Here is an 18,084-nt window from a genome sequence, read left to right as displayed (position 1 = left end):
GTGAGTGAATACGCTCGATAGCAGTGGTCACCAACCTTTTTGAGCCCAAGATCACTGACCTCCGCCTTCATGACCGGCAAGATCTACCTATTGAGGCGTTGAGAGGAAACGACGGTCCAGACTGGAATATAAATGTTGTATTTGTTTACATTACAACACGACAATGACAACATGATCAGTCAGTGCAACTCATGTAAGTTCAGCTCTCATCATAATGCCATCAAGTCATGTGACTCCAGTCAGTGTGATGGCTGTGACTGAACTCTGTCTGTGAGCTTGTAGTTAGTTCATAAGCACAGACAGCCAGTCTGAGGCAGTCTGTGAGCTGTCTGTCAGTAATCCAGTTCCTGGTCTTTGATTTGGTGATTTTTTTACTTCACTGACGAGTTTTTTGGGGCAAATGTGGTATTCATGAACGTTTTCTCATCTGGGACTGGTTCTGAAGTCAGCCCGTTGGAAAATATGTTCACATCAGCTCTACAGGCATCCTCAGATTTAAATAATTATAATAATAATAAATATGAGAATCACCATTTGTGACTCCTGCATCTGAGCTTTTTCAAATAATAGAATAAATACAATTGCAATCACTTTCAAGTAAACCAGATTGCTCCATCAGACAAGAACAAAAGCTTAATGTTGAGCTTTTGTTTTGAAGGACAACAGCAGAAAAGCCCAACTCACGGAGGTAGTACCTGGCAAGTCGCCAAGAATCTCGGCAGTTGCGCATACGCAGGCGTAATTTGTTAATGCCGTAACGTAAACATTTACAAGAAGGTAGGCTACAGGCATTTCACCATTTATTTATTGATGATGTAGTTGTATGTCCTTGTACTTTGAACTTGTGTAATATGTAAAGTTATCAATAAAGGTCTTTCTGCATTTCCACTGCGCCTCACCTGTAGTCCTACGCTCCCCTCTCCCAGGGAGCACAGCTGATCACGGCTGTCAGAGAACCCGTTTTCAGGCGTTCATTAAAATCAGGCGGGGATCTTTTCTGACGTCGATCTTCCAGTCAGGAAGAAAACGTTTCAGAAGACACTTCAGAAAATGTTCGAAAACGAGGAACAATGTGTTTCTGATTTTATTTTCATTTTATTTTGGAGATCGACAGGGAACGTCTCCGAGATCGACCGGTCGATCGCGATCGACGGGTTGGCGACCACTGCTCTATAGGCTGATAGGCTGCTGGGGGACGCTTAGGATACACTGAGCACCTCTCTCCTCTTTTCTCTCACCTTATGGATGAATGTTCATCTCTCCATCACACATTACTAACTCTGCTTCCTCCCAGAGTAGTTGTGACTTCACGTCTCATAGGGTCCATTGGACCTGGCTGTGTCTGAGGCCTCCTGCCATGGCCCTGGTGATGAGGCCCCCATTGAATGTGTTGTAACTCTGTAATGACTCCTTCTGGTCACATGACATCTATTGCTTCTGTCCATCCTGGAGAGGGATCCTCCTGTTGCTTTACTTTTTTTCTGTGAAAGGTTTTTTCTATTTCTTGGGAGTTTTTCCTGATCCGATGTGAGGTCAAAGGTCAGGGATGTCGTATGTGTACATAAAGCCCTCTGAGGCAAATTCGAAAATTGTGATATTGGGCTATACAGAATAAATTGAATTGAATAGATTAAGGAACATGTCAGAAAAGAAACTGATGATGGTAGAGTAATACAGAAAGAACAGGAAGCACTGAAGCTTGAAGGTATTGAAAAATAATATAACAAATGCATCTTTATTTTTCAATTGTCATTTTTGAATATCACTAGATAATTATGACATTCGTTATTCTTATTTATTTAAATATACGATTTACAGTTGTCTTTCTATTGCTAACATGCAATCAGTCCAAACTATTGTTTTGGTGGTTTCAGTGAGTTTTGGAGGTGAGATGAACCTTACACCAGGACATGGTCTAACCTTACACCAGGACATGGTCTAACCTTACACCCAGGACATGGTTTAACCTTACACCCAGGACATGGTCTAACCTTACACCAGGACATGGTCTAACCTTACACCAGGACATGGTCTAACCTTACATCCAGGATATGGTCTAACCATACACCCAGGACATGGTCTAACCTTACACCAGGACATGGTCTAACCTTACACCAGGACATGGTCTAACCTTACATCCAGGATATGGTCTAACCATACACCCAGGACATGGTCTAACCATACACCCAGGACATGGTCTAACCTTACATCCAGGATATGGTCTAACCATACACCCAGGACATGGTCTAACCTTACACCAGGACATGGTCTAACCTTACACCAGGACATGGTCTAACCTTACATCCAGGATATGGTCTAACCATACACCCAGGACATGGTCTAACCTTACACCAGGACATGGTCTAACCTTACACCCAGGACATGGTCTAACCTTACACCAGGACATGGTCTAACCTTACACCAGGATATGGTCTAACCTTACTCCAGGACATGGTCTAACCTTACACCAGGACATGGTCTAACCTTACACCCAGGACATGGTCTAACCTTACATCCAGGATATGGTCTAACCTTACATCCAGGACATGGTCTAACCTTACATCCAGGATATGGTCTAACCATACACCCAGGACATGGTCTAACATTACACCCAGAGTATTGAAGACATCATTTTTTTTTTATTGTTGGTTTTGCCTGATTTGGTCAGAGCAGCCCATATTATTACGGCATGGGTTCAAAAAGAATTTTGTGAACTCTACTCAAGTTATAACAACATATAGGTCACATATTGTTCCTCTTGTTAGGTGGCAGAAGTTCAAGTGAATCATCCTCAACATGTGTGGTATGGTTTCAGAGTGATGAAGACAGTTGGAGAACAATTACACACAAAATAGGAGGATTTTTGTTCTTTTCTTGGCTACAATTGTGCGATTATAGAAAAATCTACAGATTTATAGGCATCAAATGTTCCCCTGTAAATGGAAAGAAAAGGCTCTGAGTTATATTTTGGAATGGATTTGATTGGCCTTGATGGAGTTATCTAGTTATAATTATTATTACAGGCCTTTTCTTTTGCTCAACTGTAACTCAAACAATATGCCATGCCAGTCATGCCCGTCATGCCAGTCAGCATCCGTGTGCACATTAATCACCACAGCCATCTTTATTCATCTGTGCCAACACACAATAAAGCCGATTATGTTTCTTCTGAGTGTGTGACGTTGAGGCATGGGCGTCGTTAGGCCTATTCTAGGGGGGCTTCAACAATCTCCTGTGTGATGTCATGAAATAAAACTATTGTTTCTAACATGGACGTGTTATTTATAACTCTAACATGCTACATATGTGTGCGCTTTCTGGTTTGTATATTTTCTCCTCAAATTACAATCCTTAGCCTATCATCTGTCGGCTCCGGAGTTTCTGTGTCTTGTTTGGTGTCTTATTTTGAAGTCCCTGTCGCTCGTGTCCTCTGTTTACCTGCATTTCCTGTCCCTGTGATTGTCTCACCTGTTCCTGATTGTTTCTTTCTGTGTGATTGCTAGCCCCGCCCTCATTGTGTCCACCTGTGTCTCGTTCCCCAGTGTCCAATCACCTCCACCTCCCTGTGTATTTAAACCCTGTTTGTCTCATTGCCCAGTTTAGTTGTGTGAGTCCTACTATTTGTAGCTAAAGGAATAAATCTTCTGTGGAAACGGTTTTGGCATTTGGGTCCAATCTCTCTCTAGCCTACGACACCCTGACATCATCATACTTATCAATATGACACCGTGGTACTAGGACCTTGGGGAGGCTGCTGGCTTTCTCACTCTGCCAAGTAACGGCTCTCGTCGACGACAGCCAGGAGTTTAGCTCAAAGTCAATGATGCGCAGAGTGAACTGGTAAGTCCAGGTCGTTACAGGATTTGGTAGTCAGTTGTTAATGATTATTACCTGCATACATTTAGGTTTACTTGAAGCAAATGAAAGGGAAGTTAGAAACTGTCGAGTGAATTCGAAATACAAGAAATAACTATGAACATCTCTCTATTCTTTGCATTATTATATATTATATTATTCTCTATTGAATGGTATATTTGACACTGAACTAGTTCATCTATATCTCAGTGATGGAGTCCAAATGAGCATAAAAAAATTACCATGACCCTGGAATTCTGTCTTACAAGGGATATCTGGGGCTAAAAAAAAAAATTACGTCGTGGAATATCACCAGCCTTGGGGCTTAGCCCCCCTTTTCTTTGAATCCTACAGACGCCCCTGCGTGGAGGAAACGGTGACTCTGTGACTGCTGACCTTGGAACGAATGTTTCACCGCTATCAGCCGAGAGATCTGCAGCTAACTTCTGCAGCTGATGGAAACTCTTTACCGTCGGCTCTCTGCATTTAATTAGATTAAGATTCACAACGCTTCCCCCGCCTCAGCTCTGCCCAGACCGACCAGAGACCGCCGCTGAAAACAAGCCATTGGAAGATCAATACAGCCTTGGACAGTAAACATGGAACGTTCATTAAAAATGCAAAGACGTGTCTTGATGAAGTCGTCTGAGAACAAATGCCTTTATAGATTTCTGAGGTGGGGGAGGGGGGGGTTCAGCAGCTGAAGTGTCTTTCATAACAGGTATCCTCCTCCAGAATTGTAAACAGGTGGTGTGGCTTTGAACAATGTTCGGATGCATTTAGACAGAAGAAAACACGGACAACTCTCAGACTGTTACTGTCAATCACAGTAAGCCCGCCCTAAAGCATCCCCTGCTTTATGGTCTGTTCGACTCAATGACCGTAATGTACTAAATGAACATCATGCTTTGTTGAAGAAGACTAGAGATTGAGACATAAACTTGTGTCACAATGTTTACTGAGGGAATAAATCAAGAAGGAAGAAGAAGAGTCATTTTCTATATCTGTTCTTTACAATGAGACTTGGCCCCCTGGTGGCCAAGAAGGAGAATGCAAGTTCAAGGCACTTCCACCTTGTCTTTCAGGCCCGGTGGTCGCCACCTGGTCAAAAGGCAAACTATAATCTTTAGTGTCCAAAAATATGGATTTTTTTTTCCTACGGCTTAACAAGTTGATTAAAACAAAGTGAATCACATACGATAAATAGCACAACATGCACAAGAAGAGACAACAATAACGGACATTATACAACTTCATAAGGTATGATAATGTCAGATGTTGTTTTCCAGTTTGTTTCTGCCCCCAGTGGGCAAAAACAGAATGCAGCTTAAATACATTTGCACAACAGTAGATCCATAAGTTATCCTGTATTCCCCTTGTTTTCAGAATAAATTTTAAATAAAAGTGTCCAGACTATTACACATGATAACAGCTATCCTCTTTATAGTCTTATAGTTAGGGCTGAATCAGGTTCACCTGGTCCAGACCTAGAGATGCTGCTATAGGCTGATAGGCTGCTGGGGGACGTTTAGGAAACACTGAGCACCACTCTCTCTCCTCTTCTCTCTCCTTATGGATGAATTTACATCTCTCCATCACACTTTACTCTGATGTGAGGTCAAAGGTCAGGGATGTTTTATGTGTGGCGATTTTAAAGCCTGAGGCACATTTGTACATTTTTGATATTGGGCTGTATAAAATAAACTGAATTGAAAGGTATAGGAAATTATCCTTTCACTTATTTTAGGAATTTATGTTTACATTTTTGTAAGCTGACGACATGATATTCCTGGCGATGTATTGTAGAACATTAGTGGTCCGGTCAGGCTCCCGTAAAGCGTCACAGCTCACAAGGTTTTGTTTTCCAGTTTTAATGTAGAATGGAAAAAAGCCACACAGCTGAAGAAGCTGGATGAAAATGGAGTGGGCCATGCCGGCTCTCCTCCGCGCCCTGAAAGGTGGTCGTACCTGAGATGTTCCAGGGACAGTGGATATATTTAGAGTAAAACATTTTCATGCAAGATAAGCTGGAAACGAATCCGGAAGGATAAGCAGAATAATGAAATTCCCGAAAATGTTGCGTGCATGTGTTGTGAAGCTGCAGGGAGCCGATCCAGCCTTATTATTTTTTGCCTTACTTTTATGGCTGCCATTATTTAAAAAAACATCTGCTGGAAGGAGCTCTGGAGATAATGCTTTCATGAACTTTAGATAAAAGCTACAGCACATTGCTGCAAACTGCTTTAGCATCGCGCATGTCACATCAAACAAACAGCCATATCTCTACCTCTGTTTCTCATTAACGCATGTAATAGACGGGTATTACAATATTTGAAAGAAACAGGATTAAGCAATAGAATTTAAAGCACTGAAATTTTGAATCTCCCTTTTATTTTGTTTTGTGGTTATTTTGTTTGTTTGGTTTTGTAAGGGGATAGGGTGATCTGGTCCACACTCCACTACAGTAGGTGGCGGAAATGCACCGTTCACTGGATGCCATCCGCCAACAAATTTCAAAAGAAGAAGAAGAACGGAGCCGACCGGAAGTAGACGGAGCCGGAACTCGGCTGTCGCAGCGCGAGTCGCAGTGACTCTTCGTATTCGGGACCAAACCGTGTGTCCTCCTCCCGCCACGTGACCCTGTCCAGTGGACGCGGCGTTGTTGTTTCCGTCCGGATTGTCTCCCGGTGTCATGACGTCATGACGTCAGCGTGCTAGCAGGAAGTAGACGGAGCCGAGCGCGTGTGGAGGAAACGTCTGTCCGTGAGTTCGTGAACATGTGTAACGTCCCAGAGCTGATATGTTTAGTGAACCAGCGACTGACTGCGGCTGCTGGAGAGATATGTGGGCTGTTTGAAGACACAGCAGAGCACGAGGAGGAACTGACTAGTTTAAAAGAGGAGCACGACGCCATGTTCAACCCCGAAGTCCGGTTACAACGAGCAGGTTGGTTACATTACATGACATCAGAATCAGAATTGTATTTATTGCCAGGTAGGTTTACACCGACCTGGAATTTGTTCTGCTGTATAGGTGCATACAGTGAACATAAAATGAACATAAAACATAGAACATACAAACACAATGAGTACTACAATACAAAACAAAAAGCAGGGCAAGAGTGCAAAGGTGCATGTGCAATGTTCAGTGTGCAAAGTAGTGTGTGCATAACACAGGCTTGAGGTGTGGGGGAGGGGAGGTGACCACGTCAGGTGGGGGTCCGGGCCTTGTTCATGAGGCCAACGGCGGGAAGAAGCTGGTTTTGTGGCGTGAGGTTTGGTCCTGATGGACTGAGCCTCCGGAGGGAAGGACCTGAAAGAGGATGTGACCCGGGTGGGAGGGATCGGTCACAATCTTACCTGCCCGCCTCAGGGTCCTAGAGGCGAACAGGTCCTGTAGAGATGGCAGATTGCAGCCAATCACCTTCTCGTGTGTCATTTAGCGGACGCTTTTATCCAAAGCGACTTACAATAAGTGCATTCAACCTAGAGTACAAACTAAGAACAACAAGAATACAGAAAGTAACATTTCCTCAACATAGTCGAACTACAAAAGTACCATAATAAGAGCTATTTAAGTACGGTGACCAGATTTGAGTTTGTGAAAAAGAGAGACGGGGGGGGGGGGGGGTGTAGTAGTGTATAGCATGCAACTAGTGGAGGCAGCAAGGTGCTCAGTGTTGCCAGATTGGAAATGGTGAAGTATCGTACCAAAGGCTCAAAATGGTCGTATTTGGAGGATATTTATCGTGTATCTGGCAACCCTCAGATCGGTCGACCAATGACTGTTCTCTCTACAGTCAGAGCTCGCGCAAGAAGGTGGAACGTAAGGGAGATACCATTTCCAAAACTTGTAAGGGTAAATAATAGTTTGTGAAAGACCCAGAGAAACACAAATATCCGACGAAGCAAAATTCCGGACGTTTTTGGAATCCCTGCCGGACACATTTTTTAGGTCTAAGAAAGAGGACATGTCCGGGGAAAAGAGGACGTCTGGTCACCCTAATTTAAGTGCCACTGAAGTGCTAATCTGTGTTTTAATCCAGATACTCGGAAAAGAGGTGTTTTTAGTTTCCGGCGGAAGGTGTAGACGTTCTGCTGTCCTGATGTCAGCGGGGAGCTCGTTCCACCAATGAGGAGCCAGGACAGCAAACAGTCTGGATTTCCAGTGATTAGCTCGAAGTGCAGGAGCCACAAGTCGGTTGGCTGTTGCGGCGAGCGAGCGATGCCGGGGTGTGCGGTGTGACCACATCCCGGATGTAGACGGGCCCGATCCGTCAGATGCGACGCTACAACCAATGTGTTAAAGCGGATGCGAGCCGCCCGGTAACCAGTGAAGAGAGCGGAGGCGGAGTGGTGTGGGTGAATTTCTGGAGGCTGAAGACCAGTCAAGCTGCTGAGTTCTGGATGAGCTGCAGAGGTCGGATGGCCTTAGCAGGTAGACCTGCCAGGAGGGAGTTGCAGTAGTCTAGGTGTGAGATGACCAGAGCCTGGACCAGAACCTGTGCCGCCTTCTGAGTAAGAAGAGGCCGTATTCTCCTGATGTTGTGCAGCATGTACCTACAGGAACGCTGTCGCAGTGATGTTGGTCGTCAGGAGAGTTGACTGTCTAGTGTCACCCGAGGTTCCTGGCAGTCAGGGTGAGGCCAACACAGAGCTGTTGAAGGTGGTAGTCAGGTTGTGACTGGGGCGCCATTTCCTCTCCGTCGCTCGCAAGGTGGCTCTCTCGGCGAGCACCGAGTCAGACGACCACGGAGCCGGAGAGGATTTGCGAACCAGTCGTGTCTTAAAAGGACAAAGAGAATCAAGAGATGAAGACGAAAGAGAGGAGAGTGTCTGTGGCAGAGTTAGGCTGCATGAGTGAGAAGGAGTCAGTTGAGGGGAGAGCAGATAGGACAGAGGAGGCCAGAGAGGAGGGACAGAGTCTGAAGATATGGGTGGGTTATCAGTACCAGAGAGTGAGAGAGTAAGAGATGAAGAAGTGGTCAGAGACATGGAGAGGAGTCACAGTGAGGTTAGAGGTAGAGCAGCTTCTAGTGAAAATGTAGTCAAGGTGGTTGCCGGCTTTGTGAGTAGGAGGGGAGGGACTGAGTGAGAGGTCAAAGGAAGCCAGTAAGAGTAACAGGTCACATGACTTCTCTGTCTGGATGTTCAAGTCACCCAGAAGGATGACCGGGGGGCCGTGTTCCGAGAAGTTCGACAGGAGGACGTCTAGCTCTTCCAAGAAATCTCCTAAAGAACCAGGGGGACGGTAGAGAACAACAATGTGGAGTTGAACCGGATGAGTAACCATCACAGCATGGAACTCAAAAGTCAGTGGGGTAAAAAGTGGAAGCGGGTAGAGAGAAACACCATTTGGGTGAGATGAGTAAACCTGTAGCTCCACCCCGACCAGAGGGTCTGGGTGTGTGGCTGAAGGAGAAGGCAGAGGAGAGAGCAGCCGGGGTAGACATGTGATCCAGGTCTCAGTGAGAGCCAAGAAGTCAAGCGACTGCTCCATAGCGAAGCCAGAGATGAAATGGGCCTTGCGGTTGGCTGAATGACAGTTCCAGAGGCCTCCTGTGACAAGGTGCTGGGTGTGAGTAGAACGGGTAGGAGAGATGTTTCTTTATAACTTTAAACTGTCGGAAACAATTCTGGAGGAAGTATTCACATCATGTACTGAGGTAGAGTTACAGGTACTGTACTGCAGTATGTAAACACGTTCATACTTTTTATTATGATACATCACAAAGGTACATATTGTACTTTTTACTGTAGGCTACTACACCTCAGAGGTACATGGTGTACTTTTCAGATGACAGTTTTTCTTCCTCTTTCTGTGTCATGACTTAATGATTTCACTTCTGAGTTTATTTTGTTCAGGTTCTCCCTAAAGAAACCTGTCCTTACTCATTGATAAACCTCTTGAATATTACAGTTCAATATGAGATTCTTAAGATGTATACTGTGGCAGCTCCATGGCCACTACCCGTGGGTTTCCCCCCCCCAGCACCAAGGATCAGCCCCGAACCACGAGGTTTGCTTGAAAGACATATTTATTCGTCACTCACACGACACCGAGCAGACCGCAAAACACGTGCCTCTGCTCACCTCTCTCCCTCCACTCTCAAGTGGGAGCATTTATAAGAGCCCCTGCTGACTAATTGCCAATCACCAGCAGCCGAGGCCAAATCAGTCACAGCTGCCACATATACATGTATTGTATTATTCTGCACAGATGTCCAGCAGCTGTTGGTGACTAAACCAGAGGTTCCCTCTGAGCAGCATGACTGGAGCTCCAATCTGGACCAGGAAGACGCAGAGCCCCCACACAATAAAGAGGAACTGGAGGACCCAGAGCCCCCACACATTAAAGAGGAACTGGAGGACCAGGAGGACCCAGAGCACCCACACATTAAAGAGGAACTGGAGGACCCAGAGCACCCACACATTAAAGAGGAACAGGAGGACCCAGAGCACCCACACATTAAAGAGGAACAGGAGGAACTCGGGATCAGTCAGGAAGGAGTGCAGCTTCAAGCGCTGGAGGAGGCTGGTATCAAGTTTCCATTTGCTCAGTTCTCAAAGTCCACTAAAAAAACAAAACATTTGGAAACAGAAAGAGATGGAGAGGAAGACGGATCCAGATCAGATCCAGATAGTCCTTTACAACCGACTGCTGATGAGACTTCCCAATCCTCTGAATGTGAGACTGATAACAGTGATGATTGGAAGGAGACTCAGGAACCTCTGTCTCATTTAAACCCTTTGCAAAACAATGAAGTACTTGAAAGTGATGTGGACTGTAATACTGGAAAAACATCAATTAGCTCCTCTGGAAGCTTTGGCCACAAGAGACACTCTGGAGTCAAAACAGGAGAGAAACTATTCAGTTGTTCAGTTTGTGGTAAAACATTTAAACAAGCGCACAGTCTGAAACTACACTCAACTGTCCACACTGGAGAGAAACTATTCAGTTGTTCAGTTTGTGGTAAAACATTCAGACGAGCACGCAATCTGAAACGACACTCAACTGTCCACACTGGAGAGAAACTATTCAGTTGTTCAGTTTGTGGTAAAACATATAGACAAGCGCACACTCTGAAACGACACTCAACTGTCCACACTGGAGAAAAACTATTCAGTTGTTCAGTTTGTGGTAAAACATTCAGACAAGCACGCAATCTGAAACGACACTCAACTGTCCACGCTGGAGAGAAACTATTCAGTTGTTCAGTTTGTGGTAAAACATTCAGAATAGCGAACGCTCTGAAACTACACTCAACTGTCCACACTGGAGAGAAACTATTCAGTTGTTCAGTTTGTGGTAAAACATTCAGACTAGCGCACAATCTGAAAGAACACTCAACTGTCCACGCTGGAGAGAAACTATTCAGTTGTTCAGTTTGTGGTAAAACATTCAGACGAGCACACACTCTGAAACGACACTCAACTGTCCACACTGGAGAAAAACTATTCAGTTGTTCAGTTTGTGGTAAAACATTCAGACTAGCGCAGAGTCTGAAACGACACTCGACTGTCCACACTGGAAAAACAAATTAGTGGTAAATTTTTCTTTAAAACAATTCTCTCTTCTCTGTGATTTAAAGCAACACTATGTAACTTTTGCATCTTAAAATAACAGCTTGAAAAAAATTGTGCCGCTACAATGACTTTTAATATGACGATTTGCGTCTCCGCTATTGCCATCGGGGGTCTGTGGGGAAATAACTCCGCTATGTGTAAGATTCTGAGCCAGCGGTCCTTCCGGCGGATGTACTTCGCCCTGCTTTCTGGCAGTGATTATGCAATGTCATAAAGTGCCACTGCACGCTCGCAGCTCCAGTATAAGGGTAGCTTTTTTATGTCGCTTTTTGGTGTTGTCAACAATATTGTATTCGATCCCACGTACTCCACATTTGCAGTCCCCCAAAACAAAAGTAAATGACTTCATGCGCCCCCCCCCCCCCCCCTAAAAAGCCGGCAAACAGCTGACCGACCAGGCAGAAACGTGGCGAGGCGCTGCGTTCAATCCCCGCGCTACTTCACCCTAGTCCGGTAGGTGCTGGGCCAGTTCACAGTGTTCCTCTTGATCTTCTATTAGTGATCCCGCCCGTTGGTATGAATCCAAAATAGAAACAGTCGCGGATTGCTGCCGTTCTGAGTCCGCCGCCTGTCAGCGCTCCAAACAAAAAACTCGCGTCACCTCCCCCTCGTCACCTTTTATAACCCGTGACACGTACAAATAATAATAATATTATAATACAGGACAACACATGATCCCAACTCAATACAAGTGTATGCGAGGCTGCATCTATCGTAACTGGGTATTTACGACACTGAAGTAAACGTTAAATACCTAAAAACCTGAAGGGGGCACTAAAAGGGAAAAACTACATAGTGGGGATTTAAGAAAATCACTATTGCATTGATAAGATCATCAGAAATAAATGAGACATGGTTAAATACTTAAAAACCGGAGGGTTGAATAAATAAGTTCATTCAGCTACGTTGTTGTTGTTCATGTTGTTAGCAGGGTTGTTGTTCATGATAAGGTTGAAGAAGTTTTCTCTGCCAGTCTTGACCCTATATGAGTGAACACTGAGTGTTGTATGAGTTCACAGTCTGTGACATCACAGTCGAGGGTTACGCAGGTGTGTGTGTGTCGATATAATTTTTTTTAACTGAATTGAATATGTGTGATCATTTGACCTGAAGCACTACTGGGCCCTGTTTCTCGTACCTGGCTAACGTAGTTAGCTGGATCATTTTCAGGATGAGATCACAAGTGAGGCTTTTCGCTTCAAAAAAGCAAGTTTGGAACTAGAACGGCACTGCAGAGCGCATACCTTCACATATCACAATATTGGGCATTGAATTATGTACATTTTGGCATTAGTTGCATGCCAATTGGATAAAAATTGACCGCTATGGTAAAAAGAAGATCTTGACCTTTGACCCGATCGATCCCAAAATCTAATCAAATGGTCCCTGGATAATAACCAATCATCCCACCAAATTTCATGCGATTCGGTTTAATACTTTCTGAGTTATGCGAGTAACACGCATACAAATAAATTATTCAACATTTGGAAAATAGAGCATCAGTATACTGTGTAGACTCTATACTGATGCTGTATTTTCCGACTGCCAGAGAGGGTTACTATGACAACAAGCTTGTAATTGAAGTGTCACAGTGTAGAACAACACACCCTGTTCTTACTCCCTTCACCGCTGTCTGATCCAGAACTCTGGATACATGCATGACTACGGCATTCAGATCATAAACATAACACTTTGAAACATCAAGCCATTAAATATTATACATACTTTATGTATTAATATTTAATATGTTCTGGGCACGTGTGTCAAACCAGTTTCTTCTTCCATAGTGTTGTAGTATATTTTTCATTACATCGTATTTCAAGATCTCTAAACTGGCGGTCCACATGTGGTACGCTTTACCTTCGCATTTAAAATGCGTAAGGTTATGTTTTGATCGCTGTGTATTTATTTGTATGCGTGTGTGTGTGTTATTCGCATAACTCAAAAAGTCTTAAACCAAATCGCATGAAATTTGGTGGGATGATTGGTTATTATCCGGGGACCATTTGATTAGATTTTCGGATCGATCGGGTCAAAGGTCAAGGTCAAGGTCATGAAAAAGTCAAAATCTTCTTTTTACCATAGCACGGTCAATTTCTATCCAATTGGCATGCAACTAATACCAAAATGTCGCTGTGGCGAAGGTATGCGCCGAGTGCCCGTTCTAGTTATTAATTAATTCATATTATTATTAATTATTGGCTCACATTGAGATGAAACTGAAAATGTTTTGGGTGAAGCTGAATGTGTGAAACTCTTAAGCATAACTGATTAAATATTCACAGATGCCTGGCTTCATTTTTATAGTTGATTTCTAGAGGACAAAAGACAACAAGTTGTATCTTTAACATATAGTGTTGGTTTCCTATTTATTTCCATAATTAGTTGGAATGCTTCAGCAGTCAAACTATTGTTCTTGTCTTCTTTATTAAACTTTTGTATTATTCTATTTATTCCGTACCCTATAGAGGGGGAAAGACTTTTCATATTTCAAATGTTTCAAATGGTTATATCTTTAAATACTTTAATGTTATTTTTGGTGCATCAGATCCTATGGAGAAAACTTTAAAAAGCTTACAATATCGGCATACATTCAGCTAAAGAAACAATTCCACCGTTAAAATGTTGACCAAATTGTTAGCTATAACTTTATTATTCAGCTTTTTTTGATAACTCTTATAGTTATTTAACTGTCCCCGTTTTAGTTTTATGTGTTTTTCCGCTCCTGGAGTTTTCAATGGGTGTGTGTGGGGAAGTCTAGAGCTGTGACACATACTGTGAGTTTATCTTTATGATACACCTTTAGGTCGTTTTAATCACATCCAAGAAAAGAGATAACATTACTCCTTCATGAGCTGCTCTGCACTGGCTCTCTGTTAAATAAAGTTAGTGTCCTAACTTACAAAGTCTTGATTGGTGATGCACCATCATATCTTATAATTAGATCTGAATCAGGTTCACCTGGTCCAGACCTAGAGATGCTGCTATAGGCTGATAGGCTGCTGGGGGACGTTTAGGAAACACTGAGCACCTATCTCCTCTTCTCTCTCTCCTTATGGATGAATTTACATCTCTCCATCACACTAAACTTGCGTGATATGGCGCCGTACGTGATGGCCGCTGTGTTGCGAGCTCCCGGATTTTGTAGCAGTTTTTTTATATTGTTATTCTTCTTATTGCGACTATTTTGCACAAAGCGTTGGCAACCCGTTGGCATTACGACAGATGCACACTTCTGGAGATTGGATGACAGTTGCTTCGCCGCATACCAGGTTTTCAGCTCTTACTTTCGGACGTCCGGACGTCCGCCAGGAACGGTGGCGAACTATCTCCGTCGTCCATTTTAAGCGCGATCTCGCATAAGCGTCGCTTGACCGGAGGGAAAGCGGTGGCGTGGCGTGCTGGTTAGGCTGAGGGCGTCGAGCCAATCGACTACTACCACCATTTTACTGGCAAATGTACAGTCTTTGGACAATAAACTATCTCAGAGAGCTACAGGCTACCGTATTCAATTCCACGGAAACTAAGGACAACTGCATCATCTGCCTTACACGGAGACATGGATGTAGGAGGAGGATGTTCCGCCGACTCAGCCATCGAACCATGAGATTTTCCGTCCACCGCGCGGACAAGAACAAAGACTCTCTGGTGGTAGATCGTGGAGGGGTATGTCTCATGATAAAGCAGATCTTGGTGCAACCAAAGTCATGTACATACTCTCAAGTGGTTCTGTTCCCCGGACCTGGAGTACCTAATGCTAACTTGTATCGACCATTCTGGCTACGCGGGGAGTTTACAGCAGTCACCGTAACTGCGCATGCATTCCGCCTCTCAAACTAACTCGGACATAGCTGAAGGAACTCTACTGAGCGAATCCAGCGAGCAGGAGTGGCACACCCAGGCTGCTTTTATTGTGTGGGGACTTCAGCCGGCGAACTGAAAGAAAGTTCTCCAGTTTACCAACACATAAAAGCAACACGAGAGGCGGCCAGTTCCAGATGCCACTACTACACTCCCTTCAGGGATGGATCTAAAGCCCTCCTCCGCACCGTTGACCAAACCAGTCGATTACCTGTCCTCCATCCAACTTCTCCCGCCTACAGGCAGAGGCTTAAGCAAGCAACAACCAGTAGCAATGTTTCATGAAGGAGGTAATTAGCAGCATAGTCGGACAATCGGGTCTATGCTACGGACTGTGTTTTGAGCGTCTGCGGACTGGGATATGTTCAAGGGTAAGCGCGTCGGAGGACATACGTCGTCGAGTGATCAATGCAGCCGCGTCACCAGTCACGGGTTCATCGAAATCGCATAGACCGACGTTATTCCTACAAGTCCCGGTTGGTTATCCCAACCAGAAACCGTGGATAAATGGCGATATTACGCTACTCCCGCACGCGTAACACCCTTGTATTTTATGTGACTCAGAATATGGCGGAATACAAGAACGCCTCCGACCTCCGTAAGACCATCGGCTCTGCCAGCGGAGGGTTGAGGAACAAGGTGGAGAGAAGCTCAAAACCATAGCGTGAGAGGAATTGTATGGAAGGGCTGCACAGACAATCGCAGACTTCAGAGGAGAACTGGCGGTGAAAGAGAACTCCTCTACCTCCCTCCCAGGCGAGCTAAATACATTCTTCCGGCTCGGTTGGCGACGTGAGCGGCAGCCGCGGAAGCAGCGCCGCCGCCGAGGAGACTCAGCCTGCTGATCATCTCAGAGGCCGGCGATGTATGGAAGCGCTTCAAAGCGGGTGTGGACATCCGAGGAAGGCAGCAGGTCCGACCACATCGGGCGCGCACTCAGAGCATGCAGCAGATTCAGTTGGCAGGAGTCTTCATGAGCGAACATCTTCAACCTCTCCCTGCCCAGGCTGTTGTTCCTGAGAAGGCTTCAAGATGTCACCGTTGTACCTGTCTAAACTTCCCAAGGTAACCTACCTGAATGACTGGAGACCATTAGCCCTCACTGCGATTGTCAGTAAATGCTTGAGAGGTTGGTCAGAGACTTCATTTGTTCCATGTTGCCTGCCACGCTGGACCCATGGCAATTTGCATATCGTCCAAAACAGATCACGACGGCGCGGTTGCCGCCAGCATACCGCCCTTTCCCACCTGGAGGGAGGAACTGTTGTGTGTCGCGAATGCTGATTATGGACGCTGGCTGGCAGTTCAGCACTTTTATTGTTCCCGCCAAGCTCGACACCAAACTCGGGGTCTAGAGCCTGCACTCTGCATGGCTGATTACTAAGACTTCCTGTGGACGCGCCCGGAAGTGGTAGGAGATAAGCGGTACCACCTCAAACCGTGACCGCAACAGGAGCCCTCAGGGATGCGTGTTGAACCTCTCTGCTCCTGTACCCCACGACTGCACGGCCATGCACAGCTCAACGTCATCATCAAGTTTGCTGGCACAACAGTGTTGGGGCTGATCACCGGCAATGACAGAGACAGCCTACAGGGAGGTTGGATCACTGGTACAGTGGGACCGGGAGAACAGCCTGTCCTCCAATCACAAGACCAAGGAGCTGATGGTGTGGACTACAGAATGAGGAGGGAGGCACACCCCATCTCCATAGACGGGTTGCAGTAGAGGTCAGCAGCTTCAAGTTCCTCAGCGTGCACATCTCCGAGGACCTCACATAAGACCACACACCACTCACGTGGTGAGGGCTAACAACGCCTGTCTTAGGCGGGCGAAATTCAACATGGCCCATCCTCAGAGACATTCTACACCAGCACCATGGAAGTCTTCATGAGGTTGCATCTGCGTCTGAATGCCGGGAACTGCACCGCCCTGGAGGCGTAGGGCACTACAGAGGGTGGTGCAGTGGCCTGATACATCGTTGGAGGTGAACTTCCTCCATCCCACCTGGACATATACACCAAGCAGTGCGTGGCCAGAATGGCAGTGCTGAAAGACAATAACCACGGCCACAAACTGTTCACCCTTCTACCGTCAGGCGGATACGGTATCAAGTGCCGCTGAAACGAACTTGAGGGACAGCTTCTTCAGTCCGACCATCAAGACTGCTGAACAAGGACCAGGACCCTCATTCCCTTTTCACCGCAGAACATGTTCTGTGAATGTCTATAGCCATAATTATATTTTATTACATTGTTTATATATATATATGGTATATATATATTGTATGTATATACATATATATATATATATATAGTCTCAAAAAAAGTATATATTTTATTACATTGTTTTTTATATATATATATATTGTCTTGATGTATATTCTATTACACTGTTTATATATATATGTTATTCATACTCTTCTTTTTGTGTGTGGATGACCCAACATAGTTTATTCTCATTCTTATTCTTTTTTAGTCTGCTACTGCAATGATTATTTACTAGAATTTCACGAACCGATTATACTTGTATAAAAGGGGATGTGACAATAAAAACTTGAAACTTGAAACTTGAAACACACTTTACTCTGATGTGAGGTCAAAGGTCAGGGATGTTTTGTGTGGAGATTTTAAAGCCTTCTGAGGCATATTGTAATTTTTGATATTAGACTGTATAAACAAACTGAATTGAAGGTATAAAATTATCCTTTCACTTATTTAAAGATTATATTTACATATTTGTAAGCTGACGACATGACATTCCTGTGATGTAATTGTAGAACAT

At 44.7% G+C, this 18,084-nt stretch overlaps 1 protein-coding gene and 1 long non-coding RNA gene across 2 annotated transcripts in view; both read left to right on the top strand.

The window, feature by feature from the left end:
* The first annotated feature begins 6,517 nt into the window (after positions 1-6,517).
* LOC130200338 (zinc finger protein 543-like) lies at positions 6,518-11,487 on the top strand. Its single transcript, XM_056424548.1, has 2 exons — positions 6,518-6,801; positions 10,075-11,487. Exons 1-2 carry the CDS (start codon positions 6,633-6,635, stop codon positions 11,397-11,399), a joined length of 1,494 nt encoding a protein of 497 aa, XP_056280523.1. The 5' UTR covers positions 6,518-6,632; the 3' UTR covers positions 11,400-11,487.
* Positions 11,488-12,038: 551 nt separating this feature from the next.
* Positions 12,039-18,084, top strand: part of LOC130200358 (uncharacterized) — a 7,439-nt gene continuing 1,393 nt past the window's right edge. Inside the window, exon 1 of the long non-coding RNA XR_008832997.1 lies at positions 12,039-12,496. This is a non-coding gene — a long non-coding RNA (uncharacterized LOC130200358). The remainder of the gene's footprint in view (positions 12,497-18,084) is intronic.

Source organism: Pseudoliparis swirei, chromosome 10 (genome assembly GCF_029220125.1).
Source record: "Pseudoliparis swirei isolate HS2019 ecotype Mariana Trench chromosome 10, NWPU_hadal_v1, whole genome shotgun sequence".
Lineage (NCBI taxonomy): Eukaryota > Metazoa > Chordata > Actinopteri > Perciformes > Liparidae > Pseudoliparis > Pseudoliparis swirei.
The sequence above is the reverse complement of the archived record's forward strand: the minus strand, read 5'-3'. Positions and strand labels throughout refer to the sequence as shown.

Coding starts and splice junctions, on each gene's coding strand:
- LOC130200338 (XM_056424548.1), top strand. CDS start 6,633: ATGTGTAACGTCCCAGAGCTGATATGTTTAGTGAACCAGCGACTGACT. Junction 6,802..10,074: donor AGTCCGGTTACAACGAGCAG/GTTGGTTACATT, acceptor TATTCTGCACAG/ATGTCCAGCAGCTGTTGGTG.